Source organism: Mauremys mutica, chromosome 10, assembly GCF_020497125.1.
Source record: "Mauremys mutica isolate MM-2020 ecotype Southern chromosome 10, ASM2049712v1, whole genome shotgun sequence".
Taxonomy (NCBI): domain Eukaryota; kingdom Metazoa; phylum Chordata; order Testudines; family Geoemydidae; genus Mauremys; species Mauremys mutica.
Genome location: NC_059081.1, coordinates 69,533,050 through 69,551,619, shown reverse-complemented (window position 1 = coordinate 69,551,619; position 18,570 = coordinate 69,533,050). Strand labels below are relative to the sequence as shown.

At 47.9% G+C, this 18,570-nt stretch overlaps 1 protein-coding gene across 2 annotated transcripts in view; it reads left to right on the top strand.

Annotated features, from left to right (window-relative positions):
* Nucleotides 1-16,955, top strand: part of LOC123343329 (aryl hydrocarbon receptor-like) — a 121,921-nt gene extending 104,966 nt beyond the window's left edge. For both annotated transcript variants that reach the window (XM_044978380.1, XM_044978381.1), the window contains 5 exons: nucleotides 2,370-2,572; nucleotides 5,083-5,192; nucleotides 7,359-7,500; nucleotides 11,036-12,695; nucleotides 14,978-16,955. In XM_044978380.1, coding sequence (XP_044834315.1) covers nucleotides 2,370-2,572; nucleotides 5,083-5,192; nucleotides 7,359-7,500; nucleotides 11,036-12,695; nucleotides 14,978-15,133 — 2,271 coding nt within the window. In that variant the 3' untranslated portion in view covers nucleotides 15,134-16,955. The remainder of the gene's footprint in view (nucleotides 1-2,369; nucleotides 2,573-5,082; nucleotides 5,193-7,358; nucleotides 7,501-11,035; nucleotides 12,696-14,977) is intronic.
* Nucleotides 16,956-18,570: the final 1,615 nt, after the last annotated feature.

Genomic DNA, 18,570 nt, shown 5'->3' with positions numbered 1-18,570 from the left:
TTAGCCGTAAGGGAATATATGCGCATCAAGGCAAATCTATCAAATTTTAGTTTGATAAGAAATCTGTTGCAGCACAAACACTGTCATTGCCAAGGAAGGCTAAAAAAGAGCGAGAAGTGGGCAAAAGGAGACAAGGATCTGGAAATCGCACCTTTTTCTAAGGATATGTCAACACTGCAACTCAACACCTAGGGCTCATTGGTCTCAGGCTGCAGGACTATAAAGCTGCAGTATTTGGCTCTGGGACCCGCTGGATTTAGACACAGCTACACTCTGTGTATAATAGTTACTGTCCTTAGGGAACAGATGATGATGCTTCGCAACTGCCTCTTGGGGATTATGTAACAAAATAAACTATTTGAGTGAAAGTTAGTACACAGCAGAATCTGCTGTTGAATTAAATTAACCAAGTATTTTTAACTGTTGCCTCTAGGAGGAAAATGAAAATCACATGCACAGATTCTGAGTAATTGCACGTGGTGATGGTTTGGTTTTTATATTCAGAATTGATTTCATTTTAACAAGCACATTAATACGGGTTGCTGTCAGGGTTCCCACACACACACTCTGAACTCTGGGGTACAGATGTGGGGACCCGCATGAAAGACCCTCTAAGCTTATATTCTACAAGCTTAGGTAAAAATTTCCCCAAGGCACAAATTCCTTTCCTTGTCCTTGGACGGTATTGCTGCCACCACCAAATGATTTACACAAAAATTCAGGGGAGGGTCACTTGGAATCCCTATCCCCCCAAAATATCCCCCCAAACCCCTTCACCCCCTTTCCTGGGGAGGCTTGAGAATAATATACCAACTAATTGCCTTAGCAATGTGAGTACAGACCAGATCCTTTATCTTTAGGACACTAAAATCAATCAGGTTGTTAAAAGAAGAACTTTATTATAAAGAAAAAAGTAAAAGAATCACACCTGCAAAATCAGGATGGACAGTAACTTTACAGGGTAATAAAAAGATTTAAAACACAGAGGATTCCCCTCTGGACTCAGCTTCACAGTTACAAAAACAGGAATAAAACTATCTTTGTAGCATAGGAAAAGTCACAAGCCAAAACAAAAGATAATCTAACGCATTTCCTTGCCTTACTTATAATTTCTGTAATTTTAGATGGATCATTCCAGGTATGTTTTCAGGAGATGTTGTACCTGCTTGGTCTCTCTCTCCATCCAGAGAGGGAATAAACGAAGAGAGCCACAAACAAATCCTCTCCTCCCTCCTCAGATTTGAAAGTATCTTCTTTCCTCATTGGTCCCTCTGGTCAGGTGCCAACTAAGTTATTTGAGCTTCTTAACCCCTTAGAAGTAAAGTGATTTAGTACAGCTGCCAGGGAGGGATTTTATGCTATCCTTCTCTTTATATTTATGGCATTTAAAAAAGAACCCTAATAGGTATTGGGGCACTATAGTAAAATCAAATTACTCAACAGAGTAAAAAAACATCATTTTTTAAACAAAACAATTATTGAAACCCTACATGTGTGCTTGAAGACATTAATTTGCGGAAATGGAGAGTGAGTGGTGACCCATTCCTGATAGGCACTTCCTTCCAGCTGCCAGGCAATATCACTTCCTGTATTTATTTCCAGTAACTTTTCAAGTTGTGCAGTCAGAGAACTAACTGAGGCCCATCCCTGCATCTCACACCTGTCAGAAACAGCTCAGCAGCATGGCTGCTCGCTCTGGTTTTGCACTGGATGAACATGGGATGAAGGTGGGGTACGGATTGCTTTTGGGTGTGTGTTTGGAGATGGGAGAACTGGAGTGTGTTAGCAACAATGCTGCAGGCAGCAGGAAGGGGGAAGGGAATTCATAAGTCTTTCCCCTTTACTTCTCGGTTCCCAACTTGTAAGGTTTTGGGTGGGATGGGTTGTGTCCTGCCACCACCGAAACTGCACTGTAATTTTGTTTGTGAGCTCACATGAATAGAGATCACAAGAACAGGTCCTACCTATGTCCTGACCTTACAGGATGGGTCTAACCTGGTTTATGGCATTGTTGCCACAGCTACACTGTAATAAGACCTGTGACACAGCCACAACTGGCCTGGGTCAGCTGACTCAGGCTGCGGGGCTATTAAATTTCAGTGTAGACTGTCAAGGTCTGAGGCCCCGTGAGGGAGGAGGGGTCTAGACTCAGTGGCAGGGGATTTTTATCACTGTGTGCTCCAGCAGCACCTCTGAAAATCTCCTCTGAATAGCATACAGCCCCGATGATGCACTCTTCCCCTCGGCCTGGCTTGTTTGTTTGCATTTACTTATTAACAAATGCTGCATTTGCTTTAAACAGGCCTTTCATTGCTGAAGTTACCAGCCCAATTTGGTTCCAGAAGTGACTCCTAATTTTTCTTTTCAAGGCTTTAAACCTTCAGGGCAGGTTGAAATTTCTCCACGGCCAGAATAAAAGGTCTGAGGATGGGTCCCTGCTGCCTCCCCAGCTGGCTCTCTTTGCCATCTCCACTCCCTTGCAGCCCCCCTCCATCCTGGAGGTCAGAACCAAACACATGCTCTTCAGAACCAAGCACAAACTGGACTTCACCCCCGTGGCCTGTGATGCCAAGTAAGTACAGAAGTTGGGACTGATCATGTTGGCATGTGCTGTTAAACAAGATTTTCCCCAAATACTCTCGCAAGCAAGACTCACGTTACATTCAGATAGATGCCTGTTGCAGAGGCAGGCGCTGTCTGTGTGTTCCATGTTTGTGCAGCTCCTAGCACAGGGGGGTCCTGGGCCATGATGGGACCTCTGAGGAACTACTGAACTGCAAATAAATTAATTATAACAATAATTACTTAGTAACTGTTTGTTTATTTTTTTAAGATGTGGTTAATTCAGCTAGTTGAAATTCTTTTTAACAAAAAGGGTTTGGGGGAGGAAAATGACTTGGTTTTTTTGCAAAAAATTGTTAGTGTTTTTTTCTGGGGGCAGGGTACTGTTGATCAGCCATGTTGAAATTGTTGTCCAAATGGCTATTCAAGTTTTTCAGTTACTGGGAACATGGTTTTTGGTAAATGAAAAGTATTGTTAACCAGGTCAGGAACGTTTTTGAGTAAACACAATTCGGTGGGTGGAGAAATTAAAAAATAGTTTAAAAATAAAAAGGGAGGGGGTCCATTTAGACTCCTTCAGCATGGAAACAACATTTTCATAACCAGTAGTTCATTTTTTGGCTAACTGTATTAGTCAATATCCTTGCTTATGGAAGTGAAAGACTCGTCCCATGGGTTAGAGTCAGACACAGATAGCAAGTGACTGGCGAGGTTTCTCTGCAGACCTCTGCCAATGCACCCTTACCTGGACCTGCAGTGGGTGAAGAATGGTTTTCCTCTGTGCCCTGCCCAATACCACCCCACCCGTGGGCCAGAGCACAGAGTAGGGTTACCAGGTGTCCGGTTTTCGACGTGGATTGCACCCTCAGCAAGTTTGCAAATGACACTAAACTTGGAGGAGTGGTAGATACGCTGGAGGGCGGGGATAGGATACAGAGGGACCTAGACAAATTAGAGGACTGGGCCAAAAGAAACCTGATGAGATTCAACAAGGACAAGTGCAGAGTCCTGCACTTAGGACGGAAGAATCCCATGCACTGCTACAGACTAGGGACCGAGTGGCTAGGCAGCAGTTCTGCAGAAAAGAACCTAGGGGTTACAGTGGACGACAAGCTGGATATGAGTCAACAATGTGCCATTGTTGCCAAGAAGGCTAACGGCATTTTGGGCTGTATAAGTTGGGGCATTGCCAGCAGATCGAGAGACGTGATCATTCCCCTCTATTTGGCATTGATGAGGCTTCATCTGGCCACATGTGTTCAGTTTTGGGCCCCACACTACAAGAAAGATGTGAAAAAATTGGAAAGAGTCCAGCGGAGGGCAACAAAAATGATTAGGGGGCTGGAGCACATGACTTATGAGGCGAGGCTGAGGGAACTGGGATTATTTAGTCTGCAGAAGAGAAGAATGAGGGGGGATTTGATAGCTGCTTTCAACTACCTGAAAGGGGGTTCCAAAGAGGATGGATCTAGACTGTTCTCATTGGTACCAGATGACAGAACAAGGAGTAATGGTCTCAAGTTGCAGTGGGGGAGGTTTAGGTTGATAATAGGAAAAACTTTTTCACTAGGAGGGTGGTGGAATCTCCTTCCTTAGAGGTTTTTAAGGCCCAGCTTGACAAAGCCCTGGCTGGGATGATTTAGTTGGGGACTGGTCCTGCTTTGAGCAGGAGGTTGGACTGGATTTCCTCCTGAGGTCCCTTCCAACCCTGATATTCCTCAGTCAGCTGAGGAGGCCTAACTAGGCCTCTCTTCAGAGGGTTTCAGAGGGTGGGTGGGGGCTCAGGGTTGGGGCACGGGAGGAGGTTCGGAGTGCAGGCTCTGGGTGGCACTTACCTTAGGTGGCTCTTGGAAGTGGCGGCATGTCCCCCCTTCGGATCCTAGGCAGAGGCGCGGCCAGGCAGCTTGTGCGCTGCCCCATCCACAAGCACTGCCCCGCAGCTCCCATTGGTCTGGTTCCCGGCCAATGGGAGATGTGGGGCCAGCTCTTGGGGCTGGGGCAGCGTGCGGAGCCCCCTGGCCGCCCCTGCACCTAAGAGCCAGAGAGGAGACATGCCACTGCTTCCAGGAGCCATGAAGAGTCAGGCAGGGAGCCTGCCTTAGCCCTGCTGTGCCACCGACCAGATTTTTAACAGTCGGGTCAGCCACGCTGACTGGAGCCTTTTTGACTGGGTGTTCCGGTCGAAAACTGGATGCCTGGTAACCCTACTCTGCTCTGGCCCACGGGTGGGGTGGTAGAGGGCAGGGCGCAGAGGAAAACCATTCTTCACCCACCTGCTCCAGGGAGGGAGGGAGCAATGCTGTTATCTCCAGTGCGCCCAGATCCAGACTCTGGGGGACCCCTGTCAGGGGAGCTCTTACTGACCGTCTGCCCCGCGGATGAGGCAACGTCCCCACTGCAGCACTGTAAATAAGCTGGGAGTGGAATGTTGCTAGAAGCCTTTTCCCCAGTGGCTGGATTTTTGAAGGCCAGGCCGCTGGCCTCTCCCTGCAATCGCGGTGCTCTGCTCTTCTCCCACAGAGGGAAGATCGTGCTGGGCTATACGGAGGCGGAGCTGCGGGTGCGCGGCACCGGGTACCAGTTCATTCATGCCGCTGACATGCTGCACTGTGCTGAGAATCACGTCCGAAGTAAGAGTGTTAAAAATCTCCCTCCCCCCCATCCCAACCCTCCCACCACGGCGTGCTCCTCAGATTCCTGGGGGTCATGGCAGGAGCCACCAGCTCAGTTTGCTATGGAGTATGTGACCCTGGGGACTGGGCCCTATTCTGGCTTGCTCACTCTGCCACCCCTGTCAGCATGGGGATGGACGTCCAGCCCCTGTCCAGCCGACGAGCCCCTCTCTGTGCCATGTTGTGCATTATACAAGAGTCTGGCGCTTGCAGCTACTGGTGTGCTGGAGGGACTCTGTCTGACTTAGCCAGAACTCCTGCCAGGGTCTCCACAGCAGCACACGCTCTGCCACCTGGAGACGCTGCCCCCTGACCTGGCCAGCTCTGCCCTCACCCTGCTCCCCTTCAGGGATCGCCCTGGCAGCATCACAGCAGGTAACCCTCTTAGCCCGTCCTTCCCTTCTGCGTCCCTGTGCAAGGCTGTGGGCACCCTGGCTGGCTAACCAGTCCTAAGGGCTTCAGGGGAACAGAAATCTGGTAGCTTCCCCTTTTAAATGCCATTCCTGGAGCCAGCTGCTGTAGTCCATGTTCATAGTCACATGGGAGTGATCACCACGGGAGCACCCCCTGCATAGCCCTGTTACTCGGGCTTGGTACAGGCGGCTCAGAACACCCCCCAGAAAGAACTGGTGGGAGATAACTGGGGGGGTGCACTGGGGCTACCGTGGGGCTGCACAGTGCCACCAAGGCTCTGGCGAACACGACTGCAGGGTTACTCTTTGGCCCATCCCTGCATGGGGCAGGAGCTGATGGGGGTGGTGCCTGGATCCTTCCTTGTCCTGTTGTGAACCCACACCGGGCTGAGCCCAGTCTGGCCCAGGAACTTCTCCATTGCACATGATGGGTTCGAGTTTCCTACAGATAATTCTCGGCCCATTAGCAGGGCCTGACCCAGTGAGGCACTCAGAAGGGCATTGAGGGTGCTGGGCACCTAATCAGCTCTTTGGAGGGTAAGAGCCGGCATGAGGAGCTCCAGCATCCACTGGTGCTCAGGATTCACCCTCCCACATGGAGCGGAGAGGAGCATCTCTATTTCCCCAGCCCAGTGGTGCTGGAACCTTAGGTCACAGCCAAGTGTCCCACGTCAGGAGGGCAGGCACTATGACCTGGCCTTCGTAAAGGCATGAGCAATGCCTGATTAATTACTGAACGAAGGATTTCTGAAGGGACGGTGTTGATGTTAAGGACTGTGAATCTGTTGGACAAATCATGGCTTTGCCTCCTGCTTGTCTAATCAGGAGCCCATGGGGCGATCCACAAACTGAACCACAGTGATGCTGGACACAATTTCCACTTCAGATTCGTGACCCCCAAAGCCAGCTTGGTTCAGTTATTTCCCCCAGCATCACCAAGTGACTTGAGCCCCTTTCAGGAGTCCTTTCTTGGTGCAGCATGTCATGCTCATGCTACAGGTCTGTCTCTGATGGATCTGACCCAAAACACGTTGCATGTAACAGAAAGGGAGCCAAGTAAGAAACCCAGTTTAGCCATAGAAAGAAGGGGTATTCTGTAAAAGCAGCCATATAGAAAGGGTTAATTGTTTAAATGGCCTCATTAAACAAGACACAGTTAGTGTGACCCTTCTCTGCCCCTTCTCTCAGGTCCCAGCCCCACACACGTGAGCATTCTAATTTGGCTTGGGGGGTAAAATTACCTCTGAGTCTTGTCTGACATAGCCATTTAAGAGGTTATGATTTTTCTAACATGGCTTTTATAAAAAGCATGGGCCAGATCTTCAGCTGGTGTAAATCAGAAATGCCTATTTACTCCAGCTGAGGATCTGGCCCTACTCCTTTAAAGAGCTAATTGTTCTGCCCCTCTCCCTTCCCAGATAACTTAATGTCACAGTGTCAGCAAATAAATGAACACACATGCAAATATTACTAGCATAGGTGTCATGAGTGAGAAAAATGAGGAATTGTCCTTGAGTGGCATTTGACCAGATTGGATGGACACAGCTGGGCCAATCTGTATTGAAGGGCTCGTGTGCTCCAGGGCGCTTCAGTCTTGCAGAAATCGCAGTACCTCGTGACACCAGGGTTCTGCTCTGCAGCCATTGCACCCTCGATCCACCTCTGCAGATCGGGTGTCGCTCCCTGCATTGTCTTGGCATCTCTTTTCCAGTGATAAAAACGGGCGAGAGCGGCCTGACTGTGTTCCGTCTCCTGACAAAAGAAAATCGATGGAAGTGGGTCCAAGCCAACGCTAGACTCGTCTACAAGAATGGCAAACCTGATTACATCATCGCCACGCAAAGGCCGCTTGTGTAAGTGCCGGGGTACATGCCAGGAGTGGGTCTAACCTCTCCTGGGTTCCAGAGGCTCTCAGGCTCAGAGTTTCAGTTCATAGGGAAGCTCTGATATAGTCAGAGTACGGCAGGTCACTTCCTTCATCTTCCTAGTATGCTGTCCTGCTTGTTGCTTTTCTCAGAAGGAGCAGCGGAGGCAATGACTATAATGAAAACAGTGTAATAATAATGCCTAGCTCTTATCATCAGTCGATCTCCAAGTGCTTTACCAAAGCCACTAGCTCCACTTTACAGATGGTGAAACCGAGGCATAGAGCAGTGAGGTGACTTGCCCAATGTCACCCAGCAGAACCAGGAATAGAAACCGGGGCTCCTGAGTTCCCGTCTAGCGCTCAAGCCACTAGGCCACGAATTATACAAAAACTTGGAAACTCGCCCATTGCTTGGGATGGGACCCAGGGACAAAAACCACTGTATTATTCTAAAGAACAAGAAAATACTCTGGGTTTGATTCTGATCTCACACCAGCGTCACACTGGTACACTGGCTAGAGGGGGGAGCTCGTGATTTACTGCACTGTTGGAGCAGAATCGGGCCCTTGCAAGCCTGGGCTCTGAAATTCCACGGTCCCCTCTGGCCTTCCCTAGGGCTACGTCATCCTCTCTGGCCGCTTACTTATGGCAAGAGAGGATCACATACCCCTGCTGCTCCCCTGCATCTTTCTCAACCCTCAGACGCTGGAGTGAGGGACATCACATTTTTTTATCCAACACACTGTTTTTGTTTTTAAAAAAATACATACGCTCATGCAAATAGCCAGAAACTTCGTATATTGACCTACAACATGATCCTGTGTACTACCAGCATACTGCAGATGCTAAGGTGGGAATTATGGAAGCTTGTGTCTTTTAGAGGCTGGTCTTCAGCAGTAGCTGTTTTCCCTTCAACCAGGAATGTCACAGGTTTTGCTAGAGCAAAATGTTAAAGACACTTTTAAAAGAATGCAGTCAAACAATAAATAATGTTGGGGTTAACCCATCCTTTACTATTACACTCTGAACTGTGAGGTTAGCTGACCAGACCCGGGGGGGAGCAACGTTGCAACTCCAGTTTTCAAGACCCAAGTTTGCAGCTGTGATGGTGTTCACTCACGGCGCCTCCTGCTGGCTGTCCTGGGGATGAGCTCTGCTAGCTAATTATTAGTCTCACTGCCGTCACTTCTGCTCCAGGACCCACATCACTCCCAGAACCATGGTGTCCTCTTCATGCCACATCCCTATGGCCATGTCACGCTCTGTTCTCCCCCGTTCCGGGGGAACTGCAATCTGCTGTCCAGCCACTCCCCTGCAACCCATTGTCTGGCCACTTCCTCTGTGGCTGGTGCGGGGGGACGACTCAGGCCTGCTCACTACTCTGGGTCCCGGCTCAAAGACCCTGAAGATAGCCACCACTTGCTGTGTCCCCTCTGACTCCTCCGTTCCTTTCCCTGGGCCACTTCCCCGCAGCCCCCAACATCCTCTTCGTCCTTGCCCCAGGGCCCCAGCCTGTGAATCCTGCAGCCAACCAGGCACCATCTTTAGCAACTCCATCCCCAGTCGCTGCTAGCAGCACTGCTCCGTCCAGGGTGCTAGTTTCCTTCTGCCTGGCCAGGAGCCTGCTGTTCCCTCATCAAGCTCCAGGCAGCTACTGAACTTGCTCTGCCCTGCAGCTCTTCTCATATGGGCCTGCCCAACCCTGATTGGCTGCTCCTCACAGCCCCTTTCCTATTGGCTGCTTTTCGTGCAGCTGCCTGATTAACCCCAAACAGTCCAGTGTGGGACAGTCACCCCATCACAGTAACCCACAGAAAAGGGGCATGGGTGGCTCCATGCAGGGAACTGGATGGGGGTTTACTCCTTGCTGCAGGGAAGAGCTCAGACAGGAGACTCACCTCCCCAGTGGAGCAGATGTGCCTGCGTGCTACCTCCTTGCAGCTGTGGATGGTTTCCCCAAAGCTGCGCTGGAAATGCGCCTCCGCCTGCGTGAGTCTGCAGTGTGAGCCCCTGGAAAAGGCTGGCTAGCCTAGCTCCAGCACAGGCAGCTCCAGGCCCAACTACTTGGGGAAGTAGGTGACTAGGAAGCAGCTCAGAGAGGTGTGGTGCAATCGCTTCACTGCCCCTTCCTCGGGCAGCACAGCCACCTGGAGGAGCATCAGGCGGGGTGATATCAAGCACCGAGCCGTGCAGCTCGCAACCAGGAAAACTTGCCAGGCAGCTGAATTGATACTGTGTGATGGCAGCGTGGGGCCGCAGGACAGCCTTAAACACTGGGGCCAGATGCAGGATGTCCCACACAATGCGGCGCACTTGAGCTGCATTGTGCGACAACAGGCCAGTTATTGAGCCAAGCCAACAATACTTTCTGTGGCTGATCCTGGAAACCTTTTCTCCTACAAATAGTCCTGACTCTTGTGTGTGGTCTCCAACTTCACTGGGATTTCTCCCATGTAGGGGAACTACCTGCAGGAGTGAGGGGGTGCAGGGAGATTCCCTATCAGAAGTCATGAAAACACCACCAACACAACTGCAGCGGGTTTGCCCTCAGACTTTGCTTTGATCACGGGCTGCATTTTAGGGAGGTAAATGCTTGAACCTCCATCAGTGAACTCCCTGGCAAAACTCCCATTGACTTTAATGGCACAAGATTGTGACTGATACCCTGATATCACTTATATCATCAGTTAGGCATATGTGAGCTTGCTGTTGATGCACAGTCCCTAGCCTAGAACATCTCTCTACCATATGGGAATATCCCTCCACGAGACCTTACCTTCACACAAAAAACCTGATAAATGGTATTGGGTTTGTTTTTTCAAGTCTTAGTTAGTGTCATTCTTCATACCATCCAGAGTTTCCATTTCTATTTTGTCCAGGATGAAATATAAATCCGGTGCAGCTACCTGACTTTGTACATGCACCAGAGAACCAAACACAACTCCCCTGTTTTAAGAACCTTATGTTAGTTCTGCATCAGATTCCAAAATTAAAGTCAAGGTTTTCCAGGAGCATAGGAATGGTCTGACTGGGTCAGACCAATGGTCCATCTAGTCCAATATCCTGTCTCTGACAGTGGCCAGCACCAGCTGCTTCAGAAGAAGAAACTTTGGAGTAGGCAGCAATGAAGAACTTTGGCAGGCTGGATTTTGTTAGTCTTTGCAACGTAACTATCATCAATGGGGCGCTGGTGTGTGTTTAACGGAAAGTTGATTTTGAACTACATTCCTTTCTCTTAGCAGTGTTAAAATCCAGTTTTGTTTGAGTGTAGCCTTCTGAAAGGGTTATATGTGAGGAAGACTTCAGACTATTTAATATCTCCTTTACCTTTTGTGCACAGAAGTCACTGGCCTAGGCTCCCCTCCCTCACCCCTCATATAAGATGCAAGCTTCCAAAAAAGATCTTTGATACCAGTGTTGACTATGTGAGTACTAGGGGGAATATTAACCTGTGTGATGAGTCATTCTAGGGCTCCTTGTGGGTATGTGTTCATAACCAATCTTGTCTTTGTTCTGTGCAGAGATGAAGAAGGAGGGGAACACCTTCGGAAGCGTTCTATGCATCTTCCTTTTACCTTTGCTACAGGAGAGGCACTGTTATATCAAATGTCCTACCCGCTTCCTGGCTTCCCTGACCCTTTCCACAGCAAAGGGAAAAACAACAGATCCAAAAAGAATTCTCAAAGTAAAGGGGGGAGGTCCCAGAAGGACAATGTAGACCCAAACTCTCTCCTGGGAGCCATGATGAGGCAAGATGAGGCTGTTTATGTCTCCCACCCGGCTTCTACTTCCAAACATTCCTTCAGCAGCAATCTCTTCAGCCACCTGGGAGAATCTGGCTTATTTGGGACTAGAGAAGAGAACTGGAATGCAGTTGCTAATCCATTGTCCTCTGGGGAAAATGGTCCCAAGCAGGAGCTAGATGATTTGAGGCAAGGGGACCCACTGTTGACCACACTGGATTCTCTCTCGATTAGCAGTGATGAAAACTGTTCAAATAATGAGCTGTTTAGTGCTTTGGAGGGTCTGGGGCTGAATGCTGAGGATCTGGAGCTCTTGCTGTTGGATGAGAGGATGGTGAGGGTAGAAATGGACTTGGATTATACTCCGTCTCTGAACGATCTATTAACAAACAATGAAATCCTCTCCTATATTCATGGTTCGCTTGTAAACAAAGGTGAGGATGAGCCCACTGGGGAGCAGCAGGCCTGTTCCTCGTCAGACCCAGGCCAGAATCCAAGCCAAGACCTACTGGTGTATCCATCTCAGATGCCAGAGAAAGGATCCCAGTGCTCACCCCAGCCCCCGCCACAAAACCAGCAATCGCTGATCTTGCATCTCCCGCAGCAAATGCAGCAGCACATTGTGACCCAAAACCAGCAGAGCAGCCAGCCGTGGGAGCAGCTGTTGCCCTCAGTTCTCAGCCAGCCAACACCCTCGCTGGTGAAGCAGGCTGCTGAGGATAGCAGCCTGCACTGGAGGCCACCAGCAGGAACGGCCGAGCTTGGGCTGTCTCCATTTGTACAGTCATCTCTTGGTCATCAGCAGCAGAGTGCAGTGTGGGTCAGACCTCATGGATCAAACCATCTCCATCAACCCATAGAAATCCCTTACCAACATAAGCAACATGGGCAGCAGCTGGAGAGTAACCTCCACGCAGTGCAGGGAGCACATCAACCACTCCTGCAGCAAAGCCAGCCCTGCAGCCAACAAAACCGGATCCAGGCGCACACAGAGCCGCAACTGAAACAAAAACCAACCCTAGTGGGTAACACATGGCAGGGCTATAGCTACAGGCCTGCAAATCAGCCACCCAGGGGGCTCCCAGCACAGATCGGTAGCTATGGTGTTGAACAGGAGCTGAGCTCCCAGCTCTGCCCAGCTCAGGTGCCAAACACAGGAGTGTCCACCATTCATTTTTACCTGAACGGGCTGTCCAACATGGAGATAGGAGATAGAGGAGCATCCCAAGAAGAGATGACTCCGTATTCAGGTTCTGTCCCCCCTTCCTCATATCAGGTCATTTCTGCAAAGCAGCTGACCCCTGTTCCTTCAGTGTCCCAGTACCTGTGTCCAAATTCAGCCTTGGATCACTTTGTGAATATCCATGGACAACAGGAAGCCTCCATGCACTCTTACAGGACACACACGCTGTTATTACGCCACGATAATACCCATAAGGTAAGCAGCTCTTTTACATTGGAGCTAAAGATTTCCTGAATCTGTCACGTTTTAGCGCCTCGTCTAGTGGTGATTTCATTAATTTGGGGACTAACTCTCCTCCCATTTACCCCATTGTAAATCAGGAGCAACTCCACCGTAGGCCATTGACTTACACCAATGTCAAGCGGCATCAGAGGAGGACCTGCCCCATTGGCCAAGCATTTTCAGAAGAGAGTAGTGGGTCGAGGTTTCTCACTTTTCAGGTGTCCAACCGGAGGTACCTGAAAGGGGCCCACTGTTCAGAGGATGGGAGTCCAGCAGTGTCTCACAGCTGGCCCCTTTAAGGAGTCTCAAGATGGGCAACTGAAATCACTAGCCCTTTTTGAAACTCTGGGCTTCTCCTTTAGACTGCAAATACACACACATTGAGTTAGCCTGCCAGAGAGTCCTATTGAATTGTGGTGCACTGTGGTGAAAAATGGGCCTTTGCTAACCCTTTCTCCTATGATGAATTGAAGAACAAAAGAATGAAGAACATGCTGCATGGATTCCTGTCCTTAACAGGTGAACATTCCTGGCTCAAGTTTCCATAATGATCACGGCACAAAGTGTGCGGCAAAATCCTCACCTCTGCAGTTATGGACAGAAATGCCGAAAGAGTGATGGTTGCAACATGCCCATTGTTATTGCTCTGGCAAAACAAAGGTGAAGGACTGATTTTGCAGCAAAGATGTCAGAGTGCCTTTAGAACCATGCTTCCTATACAGGGGTGAAAGTAACTTAAAGGGCTTACTGGTATGCTGGAGTCCTGGAGGGGGGGCATGGCCTCAACCAGAAGAGGCGGGGCCTTTCAAGATTTAAAGGACCTGGGGCTCTGGCTGGGAGCTCCAGGGCCTTTAAATCACCCCGGAGCTATCAGCTGCAGAGGCATCTGGGAGCCCCGGGGCTCAGGAGTGAATTAAAGGGCCTGGGGCTCTGGCCACCATAGAGCTCTGGGCCCTTTAAATCACTGTGCGAGCTCAGCTGCCGGAGCTCCCACGGGGATTTAGAGGGCCCCGGGCTCCCTGCAGCGGCTGGAGCCCTGGGCCCTTTAAATTACCACTGTGGAAGCCGGTCCAGTCTGGCAGGCCGTACTGGCTCTTGCCAGTATGCTGTGCTGTACCATGCTGGCTTACTTTCACCTCTGCCCCTATAGGGCAGTTATCTGTCAGCGGTACTCACCTGTAGTATTTGAGTGCCTCATGCTCTTACATACAAGTTGCCTCATGTGCCCCTATTTCATAGAATATCAGGGTTGGAAGGGACCTCAGGAGGTCATCTAGTCCAACCCCCTGCTCAAAGCGGGCCAATTCCCAGACAGATTTTTGCACCAGATCCTGAAATGACCTCCTCAAGGATTGAACTTACAACCCTGGGTTTAGCAGGCCAATGTTCAAATCACTGAGCTATCCCCCACCCTGTCTTCCCTCAGCCCAAAAATGATTGTGTTTTACAAACTGAAGCACAGAGACTAAAATGACTTCTGTGCTTCAGCCTTGGGAGAGCAGTGATTAAAGCCACTGCCTCATGCTGTGCTGCTTCTCCATCAACACAGGCTCCACTCTGCCCCATGCCACCCAGCTCCACTCACTGCCTTCCCATTGGCTAGCCATTTGGGAACTGAGAGCCAATCAGGTTCTGAACAGACATCCTGCCCCCCAGCAGCAGGCAAGGGTAGGGCACACCTCTGCCAATAGAGAAGCAGTAACTAGAGCTGGGTGGTATGGGGCAGAGCCCCTCCCCTACATGAGTGGTGGAGAGGTGGTTAGGCCAGCGAGTGGCATTTTGACCTGTCCTGAGCTGTGGCTACATCCCATGCTTCTTCCCTATCTTCAAGGACTGTCCCTTGGTGAGAGAGACCAGTTGAGACCTTCCCCTTCCCCTTCCCCTGGAGAGTCCAAGACGGGCCAGGACTATGGCCAAGAATGGATTCTCCTTGTTGCATCCCAGTGAGGCACAGGGACAGCAAGTGACTTACCCCAGGTCACATAAGAAGTCTGTGGCAGACCAAGGAATTCCTAGATTCATCGATTCAGATTCCAAGGCCAGAAGGAACCATTGTGGCCATCTCATCTGACCTTCTAGATAGCCCAGGGCAGAGAACTGCCCCAAAATAATCCCTAGAACAGATCTTTTAGAAATTGAACCTGTTTCTCCCAGGTCCCAGATGACACTTTCCCCACTGGTCCATCTTTACCTTCAGTGTTTAAAACATTAAATCCTCCAGAACCCCTAAATGTTTTCTCTCTGTCTTCCCTCAGCCCGAAAATGATTGTGTTTTGACCAACGCTAATGTGGGATACCCCAGAGACTGCCTCCTGCCCAACAGAAACCCTGCTTCCTCAGACGAGCTGCATTCCTGCACAGAGCTGCTTCCAAATCATTCTAAACCCTCCAGCAGTGGCTTTTATCTCTAAGAGTGGACGATTAGATTGCCCAAACCAGGATTATTCAGACCATATGGAGAAAAAGCTGTGTTTAAGTTATGGAAAACAAGCAGCTATTTTTTCTGACTGTTTTTGTCTCGTCTTTTATTGTTTTTATCAACTTCACATGATAGTGATTGTGACAGACAAGGCTTGGCCAGGAGTGAGAAGGAATTTTACATAGTGGAGTTTAATTTTCACAAAGATATTACCGATCTGAGCATTGATGTTCCACCTACAGCAGTCTACTAGAGAGGCCGTGGCAGGGGGAAAACCACTTTTAATCCTTCACAACCCCTCTGTAATGCATTTGTAAAAATAGCCAGGGCTTGAGCTATGTACACAAAGTCTCATTTGTACGATTATCTCGGAATGGCTGAGAGTTTTTTGTGTTCTTTGCTTCATCAGCTGGGAGTTTCCAAATGTCAAGGCCCTATCTGTTTTCTTTCATGTTTCCCTGGTAGGGTTATCGATTGCAGAAAGGCAAAGACATCCAGCTACAAAGGAAAATCGGCTTGGAAATATCTTGATCCAGCCTCATAGCTTTCTTTTATAGCAGTCTTTTAAATTGAATACAAAACTAATGTTTTGCTGTAGAAAACTACATTTTAACATCAACAAAGACTACCCTGTTGAAGATGTGACATTGACATAACAAATCTTGCACTTTGATGAAAAGAGTTCTCTATTGCACTACACTAATTTTAGTTCTACTGTTATGTAAGATTGTTGGGTTGGTTGGGGTTTTTTTAAACACATTTAACCAGTCTCTACAATTTAGGACATTTTTATTTCTGTCGTTGAGCTCAGAGGTTTAACAGTGTAGATATTGTTTTGGTGAAGCTGCACCACTGTAAAAAAAGGAAAGATGTGGAATTTCACTAACTGTGCATGGATTGTAATGAATCTCTTCCTGCTGGGTTTGCCACAGCTTTTCAGTTTGTGACAGTTTGCTTTTAAAAAAAAAAAACACATTTCCATATGACATGGTAGACCATGAAACCAATCACATTCGTCAGAAAGTTACTGCCATGAACCAGTACCTGAGCTGCTGCTTTTCCAAACATAGCTCTGAAATCACATTCCACTAAGTCTGCAAACAACTGACCTATACTCTCATATTACATGGGTCCTTTCACAGCCAGATTTCAACATTCATAAGAGACGTTATCATTAACTGATTCCACAGATTCGAGCTGTAGGTATTGTAGTAAATATCACTGAGTGTCGTTTTGTTGTCTTCTGTATGATATGCCCAAGTTGGTTGGTTTTGATTCTCAGAGTATCTACCATGTATTCTGTCTGAAAGTGAATCTAAACCACTAAGACTATTCAAAGCCACAGGATCTCATGTGTAGGTATTTAACTATAAAAAATTAGGAGCAGACTGGCATATAAGCCATATGTTGTATCTGTGCCTAAAAAGATTGCAAACAAGTAGAGGACTTGTCTAGTTCAGAGGAAGAGTCAGATTACTGTACAGAGAAGTTTGCAATACGATAAAGAAATAAGTATAATGATACTTAATTTTAAATACGTGACATAGTGATATTTTCCCACAAAAGAAATACAATCCATACATATGTATATAATATGAGCCGACATATATTTTTATGCTACTCCAGCAGAGAAAAACATATCTTATCTTCCCAAGGTATTCAAGTAATGTCCTTTGGAACAAGAAAAATTGACTACTCAAAGGATCAGAAATTATGGCCACCTGTTGTCAGAAACCTACCTTAAAAGAACATCCTTTCTGTATGATCAGCCTTGGTTTTGCATTAACTTTACATCTTTTTTATTTCAATAAAAAGTTTTGGCTCTTAGCACTTCTGTGATTTGCTTCCTTGACGTCTGCGCTTGTTATTTATTATAAACAACCGCAGTGAAGTTCAACTTTCACTTCTCGTCCTTTTGTTTCATTAGGATCCTGATTCTGTAGCCGCACCATTCCACACGTGTGATATGGGGTTGATTTTTTTCCTTTAAACATTACCAGTGTAATTTTATCATTGGCTTCAATAGGAGCAGGGGAAATACCTGTGCATGGGTGAAGACTTGTAAAGAAATTTGTCCATTGGATTTGACTTGAAACATCAGGTCCCTGTAGTGCTAGACAATGTACAAACACATAGTGAGAGAGTGCTTGCCTCAGAGGACTTCCCTGGACTAAATAGACAAAAGGTGGGAGAAGAATAGAGAAGTGATTCACCCTAGGTCATGGAGCAGGTCAGTTGGAAATAGAACCCATATCTCCTGGCTCCCAGGCTGAGATCTACCTGCTAGGCCACGCTGCTTCTGGAATTGCTACCCCCAAAATTGGTCCAGCGTGTCAGGCTGCTAAATCATTACAAATACTTCTTCCCCAAACCAGTGTTTAAATTAATTTTAGCTTATTGCCAGCAGCTCAGACCTCACAGGCAACCCTCCAATAGCAAACTAGTGTATGTGCACAAAGGAGGAAAAACAACCATGCACACTAAGTTTAGGAATAGGATGTCAGGGGCCTGATTTTTTTTTTTTAACTCAGCCTATAGTTGTGCACAGGGGCAATTAATTGCTGGAGCAAATGGGGGTCTGCGGACATCTTATTACTAGAGCTTATCAGGAATTTGCTCCCAAAACAATTACTCTTGTTTTGCTCTCAATAACTTGTGTTTGGCTAAAGCAATATCTTCCCAAAAAGTGTTCAGCCTTGAAGCCAGCAAGCGATTGCTTCCCTTGGTAGCTTGTTCCAATGGTTAATCGTCTGTCCTGTTTGAAAATCCATGCCTTGTTTCTAGCTTACATTTGTGAGGCTTTGACTTCCACCCTTTGGTTCTAGTTCAGCTTTTCTCCATTGGATTAAAGATCCCTTTCATTTCCAGTGTTCTCTCCCTGCGAAGATGCTTATACACCATAATCAAGTCACTTCTTGATCTTTTTGATAAGCGACACAGATTGAACTCCTTTAGTCTCTTGCTGTCATACATTTTTTTTCAGCCCTAGAATAATTTGGGGGGCTCTTCTTTGTACCCTCTCCAGTTTTTCAACATTCTCTTTGAACTGGGGACTTTAGAACTGTGCTCTGTATTCCAGTGTCAGTCTCACCAGTGCCAAAACCAGAACTAAAGTTACCAATCAGAGGGATGGATGTCCTAGTGGTGTGAAGGGAAACAATGTTCTTTAATGTGCAGCATGAAGGTGAAGAGAGTAGCAGCATATGGCAGTAAGTGCATGTAGCCCTTTTGGCCACAGTATCGCATTTGAAGTGCCCGTTAGCCAGGATTTCAACATTTGTGCATCTGCATAAAAGCACAACCCTTTCCATTGCTCCACTACGCATGATTGCGTAATTCAAGGCTCAGGTTGGCTCTCACTTAGCCCAGCGTACATTCAGTGGAACTGAAAGTAGAACTAGCCCGCCTTCAAGCGACTATAGAATTTTT